At 41.5% G+C, this 18,158-nt stretch overlaps 1 protein-coding gene across 1 annotated transcript in view; it reads right to left on the bottom strand.

Annotated features, from left to right (window-relative positions):
• The window catches only part of rnd2 (Rho family GTPase 2), a 61,884-nt gene extending 44,608 nt beyond the window's left edge, over window positions 1–17,276 (bottom strand). The window contains exons 1-2 of the mRNA XM_003222472.3: window positions 17,067–17,276; window positions 13,154–13,241 (exon numbers count right to left, since the gene is read on the bottom strand). Coding sequence (XP_003222520.1) covers window positions 13,154–13,241; window positions 17,067–17,168 — 190 coding nt within the window. The 5' untranslated portion in view covers window positions 17,169–17,276. The remainder of the gene's footprint in view (window positions 1–13,153; window positions 13,242–17,066) is intronic.
• Window positions 17,277–18,158: the final 882 nt, after the last annotated feature.

The following is an 18,158-nucleotide window of genomic DNA, read 5'->3' on the forward strand; positions in this document are numbered from 1 at the left end:
AGCTTTCTATGTTCTTGTTTTATATTGCTCAAGTTTTACTACATAAACCTTTGCTTGCGGACTTATGCTATACTCTTGTGTGGTGCTGTGGTCATAGGGGTTTCCAGGCCTGCGATGCAACAGGCGTGTGCGATCCATAAAAAATGGTTCAAAAGTCATGTCAAACTGGGGGGTGCTAACGCTTCATTTCTAAAGTGTTTCTAAAGTATAGTTTGTGACAAATTCATTGCTATAGCGAGAGTAACAAAATCTTGTTACTATTTTGTTATACCCATAGTAATTGTGCATAATTGCTATAATTGGGAAAACTTCAAGGGCTCATTTCTCCCTCATTTTTAAAGCTATTGGAGTAAAACTTGCTACAGTGGTAGAACACACTGACTGCTGTTAACCCACCAAATTTCAGAACGTTGCACTTATCCATGGATTTTTGGGGAATTTTCAAAGTTTTTAAAAACAACATTTTAAAAAAAAACTACCAAGAGCTATCTACTTGAATTTTATATACAATGCAAAAGATAATCAGGGCATTACTCCACAGAAGTTTCAGAAAGAGTCACACATTTATAGACTTTTGGGGATTTTAAAAAGTTTAGACAAAAACAATTTATCCCCCAAAATGCGACAACAGCATTTGTCTTTATGACACACAACCACATAACTTCAACTTAGCACAGATCTATACTATTACTGACTTACTTACAGTAAGTCCTCTTTGCAGATTCAATAATTTTATTTATTATTATTAGACTGACTCTAAATGACTGGCTAAAGTCTTTATGTTCTTTCCCAATGTTGCTTAATGCTTACACTGAAAATTAAACTGACCTTGGGAGGCATCCGAATGTTACAGAATCTCAATGAAAATTATTGGTGAGTGTTTCAATTTCTAAATCCTCCCCACTTTTCCTGCATGTTTTTAATATCGATTTGTATGCACAAATTTAACGAATTTGATCCAAAATACAAATTAAAAATGAAATTATGCACAACTGGGCTCTCTCCAGCATATCTGGGAACTGTTAAGTTGAGGAAGACTGTCCCAAGGATTTTATATTACAACCACTTTAGTTTAGTTGGTAACTCATCTGCAATTCTTCTTTCTTTCTATCCCTCCCAACATGTACACTTCATTCACTCTTCTAATACCTTATTTGTTAAAGTATAATAAGGGGAGATTATTTGAATTAGAAATACTGATAAACCACAAGTAAAGCAATAAGAGAACGACACTGGTCAGTGAATCACAAGCAGAAAATTCTTAATCTGATTTATTTCAATCTCTGAGCACATGCAGAACATTTTATTCTGTACAGCTAATTATTTCTTCTTTTTTTCTGCCTCCCATTTCCAGTTAAGAAATGTAGTCTAAAAGGATAAGTTAGCAGAGCACACATTTTACATGCAGGATCACAAACACAATCTGCAGCATTTGCAGTTGTAATAAGCAGTTACCTCCCACTATTCTCTACACCTATTTTACCTTAATTGTATATTGGGGAGGATAAGAAGAGGAGGAGGAGGGAAAGGGGATAAAAATGAAAATGAGAAGAGTAGAGATAAAGAAAACAAGGAGAAGCCAAAATAAAAAGAAAGGGAGAATGGGCCAGAGGGGAATGTTTTATTGTTCAAGCCTCAGATTGTGATGATTTACAAAGGTGTTCATTGCAGTTTACCTCACTAATACTAGAAATAGAAATAGTCAAGGGAATAATCAATAGAGAGAAAAGTCACCGAAGAGAGACATAATGTATCCACATCCCTTGAAAGATTCCAAACACTTTCTGTCTATACATGGCCAGGCATTACCCAACTAATTCAGTAATATTATTTAATAATTTCATGTTATACATTAAAATATCATAGAAACCTCTCCAGTATATAATCAAAACATTATTGACGAGATTCACAATTCACTTCTACCTGCCAGAAAGATCCCAAACACTTCCCTTCTATACTGAGCTGAGGGCAAGGGAAGATTTCTAAATGTCAAGTCTGAAAAGCAGGTCTCTCCATTTTCCTGAATGTGACAAAGAGAAAGGCATCCATCCTAGTAAATTATAATGAATTAATTCATGGAGAAATCTAGAAATTGAGGTGAAGTCACTAGAAAAAATACTGCGAAGATGTTTGGAGTTTTGACTGCATTTATTTTAATCCAATGTGTTGGGGGAATGGGGAGAAGAAGGCAATTGTAAACTTGGTCTGGATGGATGGATGGAAGGAAGGAAGGGTTTCCTTTGTCTGTTTACAAGCAAGAGTATTAGGAGGAGGAAGAAACTTTGAATCATGCTGTTATTTGCAAGGAGATCCAATTGACTGCTTAGAAGAGGGGGCAGGAAGGGAAGAACAAAATTGGAATCTTGTGAGTTTTGGTGTGGCTATAAGCAGATTCTTCTGCTTGATTAAGTGCAATGTGAGCAACTGGACCTGCTTTCTTCACTTAGCAAGCTTGCTGGAGAGGGAATAGTAAAAGATGTGCTGCTATTCTCTCTCCTGATGTGCTTTCTTCACCTAGGACACATGTATCAAACCAAGGCCCGTGGTCCAAATCGAGCCCACCATGTCATTTTATGTGGCCCTCCAAATACTGGACTACCACTCCTGTATTCCTCATAATTCAACATCATGATTAGAGCTGATAATATAGTATAGATTGTTGGAAATAACAACCTTCTACAAGCCTCCCATACTAGTTATTTGTTATGTATATAATTGTGATTGCTTACTGTATTGTATATATATACAGTAGAGTTTCGCTTATCCAACATTCTGGATTATCCAATGCAGTCTGCCTATTAGTAGTCAGTGTTTTTGTAGTCAATGTTTTGGTGCTAAATGTGTAAATACCGTAATTACTACATAACGTTATCGTGTGTTGAACTGCTTTTTCTGTCGATCTGTTGTAAAACATGATGTTTTGGTGCTTAACTTGTAAAATTTTAAAGTAATTTGACGTTTAATAGGCTTTTCCTTAATCCCTCCTTATTATCCAACATTTTCACTTATCTAATGTTCTGCTGGCCCGTTTATGTTGGATAAGCGAGACTCTACTGTATTGGCATGCAGTTTTTCCCTTAACTCTAAGTTGTTTGAAGTTGTGGGAGGGACTACAGACCATGTGACCAGATCTGGGACTATTCAGACTAAGACTCCATTTTAGAAGTTAGTACAGTTGAGTACAGTATAGAAATCAGTATGCATCAGTCTGTACAATATGCAGTTGAGACAAGTATGCTACAAAGGTCAGTCAGTATGCATTTGAAGTTAGTCGTGTACAGTATGTATCAAAAGGAAGTGTTAGTCTGTATGCAACAGAGAAGAGATCAAAACAGAATGTTTAAAGATCAGACTGTTTAAACTTTGAACCAATAAGCAACATAACCGTATGCTGAATACATGAAGTTTTGTAAGTAAATCAACTATGTTAACTTTTAACAAAGACTACTTATTTTTTGGTTTCTTGAGAGCATGATTTAAAAGCAATATGCTTTATGGGAGAGTAGGTTTTTTTGGGCAACTGAAACAACATGTCTGAAGATCTGCTATATATTTTATGCATTGTTCCTAACAGTTCAAAGAGAAAACCGGGAATATCATTCTAACAACTGATATATTTAAATTGCCTTGCATGAACTAGTGGATATTTACCACTAAGAAGATTGACTCAAGAGAGTTTTTAACTCTCCCCAGGAAGATCAGACTTTACAAAAAGGTTATGATTATTCCAAACAGTGTGTATGCCAATTGATCTCCAAAAAGGGCCATGCTTCTAAATGGCTATTCTGGTTTTCCAAAACAGATGAGTTGTGATACAGTAACATTCAGAAGGTTGCAGTTTATTCTGTTTAGTCAGGAGAGTGCGGTTTGAATTTAGATACAAGATTTGTGGATATGATGTCTGATTTTAACATGTCCTTTAACCTTTTTCCAACCTCAGAGCCACAAGTGCTGTTGAACTGCAGTTCCCATTATCTCCAGCCTGCATGGAGATATCTGGGGAAGCAACTGTGTAAAAACTAAAGAGTACCGATCACTATGTAAAAATATCATAGTTGGCCTGCTGTATCCAGATTCTCCATCCATTGATTAAAAAGCCTTTTGGCATTCCTGGCCTAGGAAGTCTATTGGAGAAAGGTACAACAGATGACTGTGGTTTTAACCTGATGCTTGCTCTTTCTCTCTCTTTGTGCTCATCTGATCTGTTGCCTACTGTCGAGCCAATTCACCCCAGCCAAGCTCTCTTGGAATCAACAGTTGAGATCTCTTCTGGTTCCTCTGAAAACATCTGAACACTTCTCTAACGTGGAAAACATAAACTCTGCTGTTTTCTGCTTAAAACTTTTTCAAAATTGGCAGTGATTGAGTAAATCACTAACTTTTGTGGCTACTTAATTTTCCTCCACTTAGTGTCCGAGAATCTCTTATGGAATTGTCTTCCTTCATTTACCTCCATCTTAATTTCCTCATTAGTCCAGCAATGCAACTTTGATGCAAGCTTTCCTAGTTATTTCACTTAAATACACTTCTTGAATAACACTTCTTGAATGACTGTTCCATATCATGTTGTGTGAAAAGAACAGAACTTGCAAAATTACTTTTTTTAAAGTAATTATTTTCTTTTATGTGTCACAATGTTATTGAGGTAATCCGCTGTTATGAACTCTTTACCATCTTGAAAAAGTAACTTCTTGAATTATATGAGGCACCACTTACTTTTTCAATTCTTTTTACAAGTGTTTTTGTAACCTTAGAAATGCATATGTCAATGGTCGAAAATTTGAACCCTTATTGCTAAAATGTCTCTAAAGAGACCTGTGTTGAGAAAGGAGGATCTAAAGGCAGTATCACAAAAACAAACAGCACAGTAGTGTAGATGGCATTGCTCATTTGGTGCGTGGGAAGAAAATACATGGAAACAGTATACACTCATTAATACTTCATTTGGACTAAAAGGATGGTACAGTGGAAGAGAGGCGGAAAAAGACAAACTACTGCATGCCATTTCATTAATGAGCCAGTGCTAGGAGTTAAAAGCAGGAAGAAATTTGGGAGAATTTCAATTAAGAACTGAATTACAGCCTGCTTCTTCTTTCAACCTGCAGAGCAGTCATCTAAAAGCCAAAGATGCACAGGCTTGTGTTTTGCCAGGGGATGAAAACTACTTTATAGGAATTGTGGTGTTGGGGAGATATTTGGAAAGACCTCATTTGTGGTACGTACACTTTTTCCTGGGCTTAGCACTGGAACTGCTTTCTAAGTGCTCTGATTTCCCCCCCCCCCCCCCCCAAATTTTGGAACAAACCATTGGGACACAATCTCTTTCTTGGCAGGTGAAAATTACAGAGTTTATGAAGGCCCTACTAGCACTTTGCAGGCTCAGAAGTGGAAAATAACATCAACATTTCAAGGTGAAGCACAGCTTCTCTCAGTTGAGCCCTGAATCTTGACTGCAATGATTAAAAAAAGAAACAATATTAGAACAGAGGCTCTTTCTCTGGCCGATAAAAGCACCCAACTCCTTTATTATCTGGGATTCAAGAGAAAGTTATTTAGTTCCAGCACTTTTCAGTTCAAAATACAAACATTGATTCTTTCAGAAAATGAGTACTTGCAATGAAGGGTATCAAACTAAATTCACCAGATATACACTGTTAACACCTACTTCAACACTGTTTGTTTTAAAATGTTCACAAAACAAATAACTGGATATATTTCCAAGCAATGGAGAATTGGAACAGCTACTGTAAATTCAAGAGCAAGATAACATCCCCTAACACACGCATCACTTTGAACTTGAGATCGCTAATACCTTTAAGGCATTCTATAAAGCATTTAACACTAGTATACTTTGCTGTTTCTGTACTTAAGATGTTTCTTGTTGTTAACTGCTGCCAAGTCGACTTTGACTTATGGCAACGTAATGAATGAGAGACCTTCCATCACCCTATCCTCAACAGTCTTGTTCAGGCTTTGCACATTCAGGAACATAGCTATCTTGCTTGACTGCATGAGTCTGCAATCTTCATTTTTTCCTATTGCCTTCTACCTTGTCAAGCATTATTATCTAGTTTCAGAAATTGTGCCATGTCTTTGCCATTTTCTAGTAATGATGTTTCTTCCTCCAGTTTTCACACTTCCCACTTGAGATCACTAGTACTCTTAAAGCAGTCTATTAAGCAGTTAATAATAGTCTACTTTGCACTTTCCATGCTTATGCCAAGTGATTTCAGCTATTGCAAGAACTGTGGGTTTGGAAGCCACAGTTGTACGGTGTACCCAGCTTTCCAGAAGGTCGTAAACAGATGGGCAAAAGGCAGAATCAGAGGTTTATTCTCAACAGCGAAAGAGGTTGTCAGTGGAGAAAGCACTCCAAAGTACCGACATCCCACACCAGGGAATGCAAAGCATTTTTTTCCATTTTGACAGCTATTCAATAAATCCACACCCGCCTGATTGGCTGGAAAACTGTCCGGCTAGGATCCATGCCCTGAGTGCCCTCAGGGCTCTGTCCGACATCATCGTTGGTTGACTCTTCATGATGGCGGAAAATTTGATAAACTGTCATTGGAGCATTTGAAGTGTCCATTCGTTTATTGATCCACCTCTGAAAAGGAGTGCAGTGAGGAAGAAATACAGTGTGGCAATTGTTAATGAATCTATGATGGGCTGAATAGTTTGACACCGGTGGGCACAATGGAGTTAACTCAGAGTACACAATGGGTGCTTGAAGGTGATAACCATTTCAATGGGTGAAGCGAGGGTGAGGCTCGCTTGAGGCATGGGAGAGAGATCTTTCACATCAATAGCCCTGACCATATCAAGAAACACAGGAAAAGGGATCCAGGGGTTCTGGTGCCACTTCATTATGAGCTACCTTCATGTCTCCCAGTTCATTGTGAAGGGATTATGGAAATTAAAGGAAGAAGCTGGGTGAGTTCAGACAGCCCAAAGGCAATTCATAAGGCATGGGCACCTGCACTCACTACATATCCCCCTGGAGCCATGTCCCATATTTTATATACTTTTATACATTTCATAATTTGGGATCTGATTTCTTGGTATCACTTAGATTATTTGTTGTTGTTAACTGCCACCAAGTGAATTTTGACATATGGTGACCCCATGAATGAGAGACCTTCAAATCACTCTAACTAAGCCACACCGAGTCCCTTTGAGAAGACGGAGGCAGGATACAAAAATAAAGTTGTTATTTTATTGTATAATGCAGCAAACAAGATAGATATGCTGGATTTTGCTTCACAAAATCACAAGTCGAACACTTCCCAAGTGTCTAGGACTGTATTATTATTATTATTATTATTATTATTATTATTATTATTATTATTATCATCTTCAACAGCTGTGTTCAAGTCTTGCAGACTCAGGGACATGGCTATCTGCAGTCTTTTTTTTCCTATTGCCTTCTACATGCCTAACATTATTATCTTCCTTCACTGATCTGCCATTTTCTAGTACTATGGTGTCATCTGCAATATGTTCCAGCTTGAACATCTGGCATCTCTCACTCCACATGTGCTAAAATATACCTTCAATAAATTATTTTGACCTGATTAACCCCACAAAAAGGTCTCAGGATACTGCAAGGGCATGTCCTTGCAAGCTAAGAGTATTAGAATTGACTTGCCAGATCAGACTAAAATCCCAACTAAGCTAGAACTCTATCATACATGGCGGGAACAGTAACATTAATGAATGTGTTGTAAGTTTGTGGTATACTCTGACTTATCGATTTATACACGGTAGGCCAAAAGTCATGAAGGAGTTCTATACAGGATGTTTGAAAAAGAACTCCCTATTCATTTAAATTAAATGGTGAATAGGGAGTTCTTTTTCAAACACCCTGTATATACTGGATGCCATTTACGAGATTTGATTTTTCACACGTAATGTAAAGTTATATCTTATATATACTGTACATGATGCTATGGTCTTGTAAATTAAAAACAAAAAATGAAGGAGTTAAATACTGAAAGCCCTTTGTGACTTTTGGCCCACCATATATAATTCTGACATCAGGAACAATTGAGCATGCTAAAATATATGGAACAAAAAATTAATTTTTGCTCCATATATTTTAATATGTGTATTTTATAGAAACGTGTTTTAATGTATGCTTTTTATGGAATGTATTTTAGTATTATGATGTATTTTAACTATGTTGTGCCTCACCTCAAGCCTAAGGAGAGGCAGGTAATAAATAAATAAACTCTTATTTTTATTTTTATAGTCCATGATACTTAATAATTCCTATTGGGCTCTTCTGCCAATGTGAATAGCTAAACAATCCAGCAACCTCTCAGACAAGTGGGGTTTTGATTACAGTAGAGTCTCGCTTATCCAACATAAATGGGCCAGCAGAACATTGGATAAGTGAAAATGTTGGATAATAAGGAGGGATTAAGGAAAAACCTATTAAATATCAAATTACATTATGATTTTACAAATTAAGCACCAAAACATGTTTTGGAACAAACTGACAGAAAAAGCATTTCAATATACAGTAATGTTATGTCGTAATTACTGTATTTATGAATTTAGCACCAAAATATCACAATATATTGGAAACATTGACTACAAAAACACTGACTACTAAAAGGCAGACTGTGTTGGATAATACAGAACGTTTGGATAAGCGAAGGTTGGATAAGCGAGACTCTACTGTACTTCCAAATTGGTTTCCTCCCTTTCCTTTCCACTTTTTTTTTTGTATTTTCAACCTGAGCTTGCCTATTCTTATATTAAACCAACCAAAATATAGAGGCTTTCTGATTTATTTAGCTGCTCCTGACAGCAAAAGAAGCCAAATGAGAGCAATTGAGGCATGAGTAACAGCTTGTTTATGAAAATAGAATTCTGGGTTATTGTTTCATCTGAACTGACCCACTATTTTTATCTCAAGCAGCCACTTCTACATTGTATTTGAAAGAGAGTTCGGTTTAGAAAGCACAGCCTGGCACAGCATGTGTATATATAGGTATGTGTGTGCACACAGTGCATATTCCCAGTCAGTAACTCCACCAGACCTGTACAAGCCCCTTAAAATGAGCTTGAACAGCTATCCAATCTCTAATTGCTGCCAACCAGATGCCGTAATACATGACATTAACAGACACCGCTACACTTTCTTGTTCATTGCTAACATGTGGTAATCAGAGGCATCTCCCTCTCTTCCTCCAAGAAGTTTTCAGTCATTAACTTATATACTCTGATCGACCCATCTCCCATTAATTTGTTACAAGTCTAGCAGAATCTGCAATCATTACTAAGCAATTCTATGGGTCTGGTATTTGTTATTTAAAGGGGGGAGGGGGGAAAACCAGCCAGACTACAAAAGTCTTTGGCTGCCGTTTGCTAGCCGAGCTTGTCACTGAACATATCCCAGCTTTGGACAATGCTCACGTTTTCTTGTTCAACACTAGAAGCTGCTGAACCTTTGTTATTGTTTTGTACACCACTCTGGCCTATCACAGCAGGAGAATTGTTTGCTTGCTTCATCCTTCTGCAGCTAAAAAGGAAGAGAAGTACTTTTCTTTACCCAGACAGAAGAGTCTTTCTGCAGTCTCCCAAGAAGTCACCAGCAATTGTGCCACAGCTGCGCGACACACAACAGAGCCCTTTACACAACCCAACAAAGCAGATGAGAGATACTGTACTAAGGGAAGAGTTGTACCATGCCAATCACGATGCTGGAAAGCTAATGCAGTTAGGACCAGAGAAGGAAAGTTTGGAATGCCGAACACTCTTTACCTGTATCACACAAAAATCAGACACATTTACCCCATGCGTAGAATCATGGAGTCCCACATGCCATTGAGTCCAATCACTTCAAGCTCAATACAGGAATTCCAGCTATTTCACATGTGACAAACTCAAGGCCATGAAACAAATCCAGACCACCATATCATTTTATGTGCCCCCCTCCCCGATGGACTACAATTCCTGTATTTCTCATCATTAGACATGACCAGCGCTGATAGAGTTGTTATACAGTAACATCTGGAGTTTACATTTTGTTCTGTTCAGTCAGGATCATGGAGTATGGATCAAATACAACACTTGTGGATATGATGTCTGACTAACCTTCCTCAACCTCAGAGCTACAAGTTTGGTTGGAGTTCCCATTATCCCCAGTCCGTATGGTGGATAATCAAAAGTTATGAGAGATTTTGTTCAATAACATTTGGGGATCCAAACTGGGTAAAAACTAAAGAGCACCAACCACCATATAATAAAAGTTATAGTTGGGCCTCTGCATCCACAGATTCTCTATCCGTAGATTAAATGGCTTGTGGAAGACAACCACAAGTCTGACGTGGCCGTCGATAAAAATGAGTTTGACATCCCTGAACTACTGCATCTCTTCAGGTAGCTGTAATGTCTCTTTATAAACTGTTCAGCTTAAGAGACACCTCTACAAGGTAACTGACTCCATCACCAAACCCCCTCTCGCCACCAAGGAGTATCTTCTAATGTTCAGTCTAGTCTCCTAGAATGATAGAGTTGGAAGAGACCTTGTGGGCCATCCAGTTCAACCCCCTGGAAAGAAGCAGGAAAATCTCAAAGCACCTCTAACAGATGGCCATCCAGCCTTTGTTTAAAAGCCTCCAAAGAAGGAGCCTCCACTACACTCCGAGGCAGGGAGTTCCACTGCTGAATAGCTCTCACCATTAGGAAGTTCTTCCTAAGGTTTAGGTGGAATTTCCTTTCCTGTAATTTGAAGCCATTGTTCCGCCTCTTAATCTCCAGTGCAGCCGAAAACAAGCTTGAAAGAATATTAAGCAAAACGTGAAAAGGGCTACCATGATGAACTCAGGAATTGCCTTATAATAGCTGCTGGTAAAATCCTGAGAAATACCTAAATTCAAGCTAGGATAGACCCACTGAATTTGTGAGATTAATATTCAGCAAGAGAATTGAATGGCTCCATAATTGTTAGTTCAAACTAGAGTAGAGCTGTTGAATCAATGAGATTTACCTAAATGTTGACGTAGCTGTCAGCATTAAATAAAGTAGATCTCCTCCAGCTGTAATTCAAAATTGTGTACAGGTCTAAGCCTTCCTTTTTGCAGGCAAGAAAATGTGGAATCGGGCTTCCTCCTGCCAATGCATTCCTCCCAGGGGTGAGGCCTCCAAATGCACCCACAGCTCAGTTTTCTATTTCCTTCTCACTTGGCCAAAACCCTGAATCTCAGATCTACCTCTGAAAGGTAATCAGGTGCTAGGAGGAAACAAAGCACCCATCAGAAAGATTACAAATCAGAGAAATTAGAGAAGTGTTTGAATTATGGGGCAAAGTGGGGTGGAATCATCTTTTTTTTAAAAGGCAAATTCCAGCCATAATGACTTCCTTCCTGCCCCTGCTGTTTTAGCCCAATCTATAGTCTTATTAAAGAACAATAACAAAGGGCGTCAGAAAAAAAATGTAAGGGGGGCAACCCACCCTCTGTTCAGCTATTGAAGAGTACAGAGATTTGTCTGTCCCATTATACAGAAGCTAAACGGCTTTATACAAGGGATATTTTATATAGGATATGAGGCAGGAAGTAGCATATCTCATCATAAAGGCTATGTGTTGATAAGTGAATTCTGAGAATATATATATACAAGAAGTCTCCCTGACTCACAAATAAATAATGATAACTACCAAGAAATTATAACCTAACCACCAACAAATAATAACCAAAACAAAAGCTTCACTTTGTATTGGAATTTACAGTAATTTAGTTCCAGAATCTACGTACATACTAAATTCTGAAACAACTTTCATCACAGGAAACAAGAATGTTTTTCAGTATAGGTATAATACCTTTTCCTTTCTGTATTTGATATTACAGAGGAATTGGAGAGGGGGAGGTCCAGAGCAGAGTACATATAAGAGTGAGGTAGCAAAATGTCCAAGGAAACCTATACAAGGAAACTGCTAGGAAATGTAAGTCAAGTACTGATCCCAAGGAAGATCTTAGACTACTTAGCAGCAGTGGCGGCGAGATAAAAAGTCTAACGAGTAAATAGCTAATGCTCTTTGTAACAACAAGAAAAGCAAGTATTGGTGACATACAAAGTTAATTTTGGCTTAATCTAGTCATTCTGACTAGTGAGAAAAGCTTTTAAAACATGTGTGTAGAAGCTGAGTTAGAGAAAATAGGGGATCACGAGAAAGGAAAAAAGTGGGGCAAGGGAGAAGCCAGAATGCCTTCTATATCGGAACAAACAACTGTGTGGGGTGCAGTGCAGGAGTCAATTCTGGAGAAAAGGGTTTTGAAACTGCAGCTCAGCCATGAAACCAATTGGGTGAGCTTGGGCAAGTCACATTCTTCTAGCCTCAGAAGAAGGTAAAGGCAAACCCAATCTGAACACATGCTTGTTACTCAAGTCTAATGCACCATTGAATCTAATGCGCACCTCAATTTTAAAAACCCCGAAACCGAAAAAAGTATTTGCTGCTAAATGTCATGCACAGCAGCAAAAAGTGCACTCTTTGTAATTCAGAACACCAAAGCTTCCAGCTATGGAAAAGAAAACCTTGGGGTATATCTTTGCTGTAGAATGAATCTACTTTAATTGTCTTGGTTCGATGCTATGGAATCACTGGGGATGTAGTTTTACACGATCTTGAGCCTTTTCTGTCAAAGAATGCTAATGCCTCACCAAATTACAAATCCCATAGTTGCATAGCATTGAGCCATGGCCATGAATTTAGAGATGGCATCCCTCAAATAGGAGCTCCAGGTGCCTCTGAAGAAGTCTTCCCTTTTGCTTTGGTTCCGATTACCACATGATATGAATCTAAAGTGACCCTAATTTTGGCAAGGTCATTTAGCCAAAAAAGGTGAGCATTTTATTCGAGTAAATACAGTATTACTAAGAAAATCTTGTGATGGGTTCACTTTAGAATTAGTCAGAAGTGACAGGAAGGTACACAACAACAAACAAACCAATAAATCACGAAAACCTCACAGTAGGTCTTGAGGCAAATTCACTCAATACAGATACAATTCTCTTCTTTCCCCATTCCCTGTAGACACAGGAAGTGAGTGCCCTGCTAGTTACACCCACACAAACACATACACCCACCAGACCCATAAGCCAGGTTTTTCCCAATACAAGCTCCCCCTTGCTCTGCACTCACCCGATGTGTCCCACATGTTGAGTTCAATGCGCTGCTTTTCGATCTCAAAGCTGGCAGTGTAGTTCTCAAACACGGTGGGAACATAGTTCTGAGGAGGAAAGCAAGGGAATGCATGAAACCAGAGCCAGATGCAGTTAATGGCTGAGAAGCATACAATCTCCCCCACCCAGCCTACATTGCTGCTACCAACCCATGAATTCACAGAGGGGCCCCAGCACAGTTTTTAAGTTCAATATTGGCAAGCAGGTTGTTCTCAGTGCTGACTGCTTGTAGAGTTGTTTTCACAAAACCATGAATGCACAACACGTTGCATTAAAATTGTCTCTATATTTATCCAAATGAAGGTGGCATGAAAGTAATAGCAAAATCATGGTCATTTGGTACACTTTAAATGGATAATTTCTAAGGGGTTCAATGGTATAGGAGTGTATTCTACACCTTATGATTTTGGGGGGGGGGGTTCAGCCTATTATCCGAGGAGGGGGACTTGAACCCTCTCACACCCTGTTCCAGGGCTTGTGATTTCACACGTCCCTCTGATGCCCATTGCTTTCAGTCGCTCTTGCAGCTGGAGCATCATCCAACAATTCTCAGCTTCCTATCATAAATGCAAGGTCTGACAGTTCTGGATGTGTTTAATTATGAGACAAGTTAGGAGTGCCTCATATATGCTCTTGGAAAAATCACTTCTAAGGTTCAGTGCTGGACCTGGACTTGGGGGATCCAGATTCATATCTCTGCTGAGCCATGAAACACATTGAGTAACCTTGGACTTGTCGCTTTCACCCTAACTGACCTGCTTCATAAGGTACTGTGAGGATAAGGGTGGGGGCACATATATTGCCTTGTGCTGACTGGGGGACAGGACACAAATGCAACAAATGAAATAAACATCTGACGGCTGAGCCCAGGAATTGAGAATAAGAATGTATAGTTGGGGGAGGATTCGATGCTTCATGGTGATTTTCAGTCTTTGGTACCAGCTACATAAAGATGCAGGCAACTATCCATGTGCCTCCTACCAATCACATTTCACTGTTTGGATATTCTGTTTCATGATCCAGCTCCCCATCTCCAAAACCTACTTCCAAAGCAGGATCCCAGTTTGTCTGAATCAGGCTCCCTGAACCCCAGCTCCATGGTCCCATACGATCCCTCTAAACAGAAAGTGCCTATCACTCTCTCCACTGTGTGCCTTCCAGGTTTCTCCTCCTAGCTCCCCAACCGCAGATCCGTTTACACTAAGGCTCCTCACCTCTATCCTTGTGCCCTCAAGTCGCCTTATGGTGACCCCAAGGAATTTCATAATGGTTTCTCGGGCAAGGAATGCTTAGAAGTGGTTTTGCCAGTTCCTTCCTCTGGAACACAGCCTGCGGCACCTGGGCTTCATTCAAAGCTGCCGCACCTTTATCCCAGGTTTCCCCAGAAAGCAAAGGAAACACACTTGTCTCGCCTTCTTCCTACCCCCCCCCCCCTCCCCAGTTCTGTATTCCTTACTCTGCAGTCTCTGCCTGTGCCCTTCAAATAGAGCCCTTAGTCTCTTGGGAGGCCGGTCTGGATTTGCCCACTAGCCCCTCCTGTCCCCTTTGGAGGCATCAATTCCCCCTTGAAGTCATCGGTTCCCCCTTGAAGCCCTCCTATTTCTCTTGGAACCTTCCTGTCCCTCCTAAATTCCTCTTAACCCCCTTTAAACTCTCAGATCTCCCTTGGAAGCTCCCTTGGAGCCCCATATGCCCCTTAAAGCCCCACTATTTCCCTTGTAAAAAGGTAAAGGTAAAGGTTTTCCCCTGATGTTAAGTCCAGTCATGTCTGACTCTGGGGGTTGGTGCTCATCTCCATTTCTAAGCTGAAGAGCCAGAGCTGTCCGTAGACACCTCCAAGGTCATGTGGCCAGCATGTGGAGCGCTGTTACCTTCCCAACGGAGTGGTACCTATTGATCTACTCATATTTGCATGTTTTCGAACTGCTAGGTTGGCAGGAGCTGGGGCTAACAGCGGGCGCTTATTCCGCTCCCGGGATTTAAACCTGGGACCTTTCGGTCTGCAAGTTCAGCAGCTCAGCGCTTTAACACACTTTGCCACTGGGGCTCCATTTTTCTTGGATACCCCATATTCCCTTTGAAGCCCCCAGTTCCCCCTTGAAGTCTTCCTTTTTCCCTTGGAGCCCTCAGGTGCCACTTGGGAGCCTCCAGATCCTCTTGAAGCCTTCCTATCCCCCCTCCCCAAACCCTCTACTCCCCTTTGGAACCCTCCAATTTCTCTTACGAGATTTCAGATTCCCCCTTGAAGCCCTCCTTAACCCCTTGAAAGCCCTTTGAAGCCCTACAATCTCCCTTAAAACCCTTCTACTCCCCTGAAACCCTCTTATATCTCTTGGAGCCCTCAGATCCCCTTTGAAACCCTCAGGACCTGCTTGGAACCCTCATCTCTCCCTTGAAACCCTCCTATCCCACTTGAAGACCTTCCTAACCCCTTGAAAACCTTCCATGCCCCCCTTTAAGCTCTCAGATTCGCCTTGAAGTCCTCCTATTTCCCTTTGAGCCCTCCTGTTCCAGCTGGAGCTCTCTAGTCCCCTTGAAAGCTCCCTTGGAGCTGCCGTATGACCCTTACAGCCCTCCTGTTCCCAATATTCTCGTTGGAGTCCTCAGTTCCCCCTTGAAGCCTTCCCTTTTCCCTTGGAGTCCTCAGGTGCTGCTTGGGAGCCTCCAGATCCTCTTGAAGCCTTCCTATCCCCCCTCCCCAAACCCTCTACTCCCCTTTGGAACCCTCCAATTTCTCTTACGAGATTTCAGATTCCCCCTTGAAGCCCTCCTTAACCCCTTGAAAGCCCTTTGAAGCCCTACAATCTCCCTTAAAACCCTTCTACTCCCCTGAAACCCTCTTATATCTCTTGGAGCCCTCAGATCCCCTTTGAAACCCTCAGGACCTGCTTGGAACCCTCATCTCTCCCTTGAAACCCTCCTATCCCACTTGAAGACCTTCCTAACCCCTTGAAAACCTTCCATGCCCCCCTTTAAGCTCTCAGATTCGCCTTGAAGTCCTCCTATTTCCCTTTGAGCCCTCCTGTTCCAGCTGGAGCTCTCTAGTCCCCTTGAAAGCTCCCTTGGAGCCGCCGTATGACCCTTACAGCCCTCCTATTCCCAATATTCTCGTTGGAGTCCTCAGTTCCCCCTTGAAGCCTTCCCTTTTCCCTTGGAGTCCTCAGGTGCTGCTTGGGAGCCTCCAGATCCTCTTGAAGTCTTCCTATCCCCCCACCCCCCAAAACTCCTTTATCCCCTTTGGAACCCTTCTATTTCCTTTCGAGAGGTCAGATTCCCCCTGGAAGCTCTCTTAACCCCTTGAAACCCTTCTACTCCCCTTGGAAGCCCCCTTGAAGCCCTACTATCTTCCCTGAAACCCTTCTACATCCCTTGGAGCCCTCAGGTCCCCCTTGAAACCCTCAGGTTCTGCTTGGAGCCCTTCTTTCTCCCTTCAAACCCTCCTATCCCCCTTGAAGCCCTTCCTAACCCCTTGAAGACCCCCCATACCCCCCTTTAAGCTCTCAGGTCCACCTTGGATTCCACTTATTACCCTTGGAGCCCTCCTGTCCCACTTGGAGCTCTCTAACCTCCTTGAAAGCTCCCTTGGAGCCGCCATATGACCCTGACAGCCCTCCTACTCCCCTTGGATAACCCATATAAGCCCTACTATTTCCCTTGAAACCATTCTATATCTCTTGGAGCCTTCAGATCCCCTTTGGTTTCGCTTGGAGCCCTCCTCTCTCCCTTGAAACCCTACTATCCCCCTTGAAGCCTTCCCTATTCCCGTCGAAGACCCTCAAATCCCTTGAAGCCCGCCGAGACTCCCCTTTGGGCTCCATCTCCCAACTCATCTCTATCCGCCTAGGCGTCACCTAGCCCTGGCCCCTTTATACCTCGGGATAGGCGTCCTTGGCGAAGACGTGGAGCAGCGCCGTCTTGCCGCACTGGCTGTCGCCCACCACCACGATCTTGCAGCGCGCCAGCTGGTTCTCCATGGCGAGGGATCGAGAGAGCGAGATAGACGGGCGCGGAAACCAGCAGCTACCTCCAGAGCCACCGCATCGCAACTGGCCGCTGCCGGCTCTCTTTCCTCTGCCGGCTCGCCTGGCCCCGCCCCTCGCTCACTGGCCCCGCCCTCGCGCCCTGGCCCCGCCCCCTCGCGCGCGGCTCTATAGATGGCCGCCAGGGGGCGTGTCCCTTTGTCTCTCGGCCTGGCGAATCAAACTGGGGTCAAAGTGAGTTAATTGTACAGTGTAGATGGGGTTCAGGATCAAATGCATCTACGCTGTACAATTAACCCATTCTGACCCCACTTTAAACTCCAAGGGGAGTTCTTTACAGCAGCCCGCTTTCGCTTCCCCTCAAGGGTTTCCTCAACCACTTCAAGCGGTTCTCAGATAGCCAGAAGCAGATATCTACAGTAGAGTCTCACTTATCCAACATAAACCGGCTGGCAGAATGTTGGATAAGCGAATATGTTGGATAATAAGGAGGCATTAAGGAAAAGCCTATTAAACATCAAATTAGGTTATGATTTTACAAATGAAGCACCAAAACATCATGTTCTACAACAAATTTGACAGAAAAAGTTCAATACTCAGTAATGCTATGTAGTAATTACTATACTTACAAATTTAGCACCAAAATATCACGATGTATTGAAAATATTGACTACAAAAATGTGCTGGATAATCCAGAATGTTGGATAAATGAGTGCTGGATGAGTGAGACTCTACTGTACTTAAATAGAGGACAATGCCCCCTTCCACACAGCTGTATAAAATCCACATTTAATTGGTTTATTTGGCAGTGTGGACTCATATAATCCAGTTTAAAGCAGATATTGGGGCTTATCTGCCGTGATAGTCTGGGGGTCCTTCCACACAGCCATATAACCCGGAATATTAAGGCAGAATAAGCCACAGTATCTGCTTTGAACTGGAATATCTGAGCCCCCGTCCACACAGCTGAATAAAAACCCACAT

Source organism: Anolis carolinensis, chromosome 6 (assembly GCF_035594765.1).
Source record: "Anolis carolinensis isolate JA03-04 chromosome 6, rAnoCar3.1.pri, whole genome shotgun sequence".
Classification (NCBI taxonomy): Eukaryota; Metazoa; Chordata; class Lepidosauria; order Squamata; family Dactyloidae; genus Anolis; species Anolis carolinensis.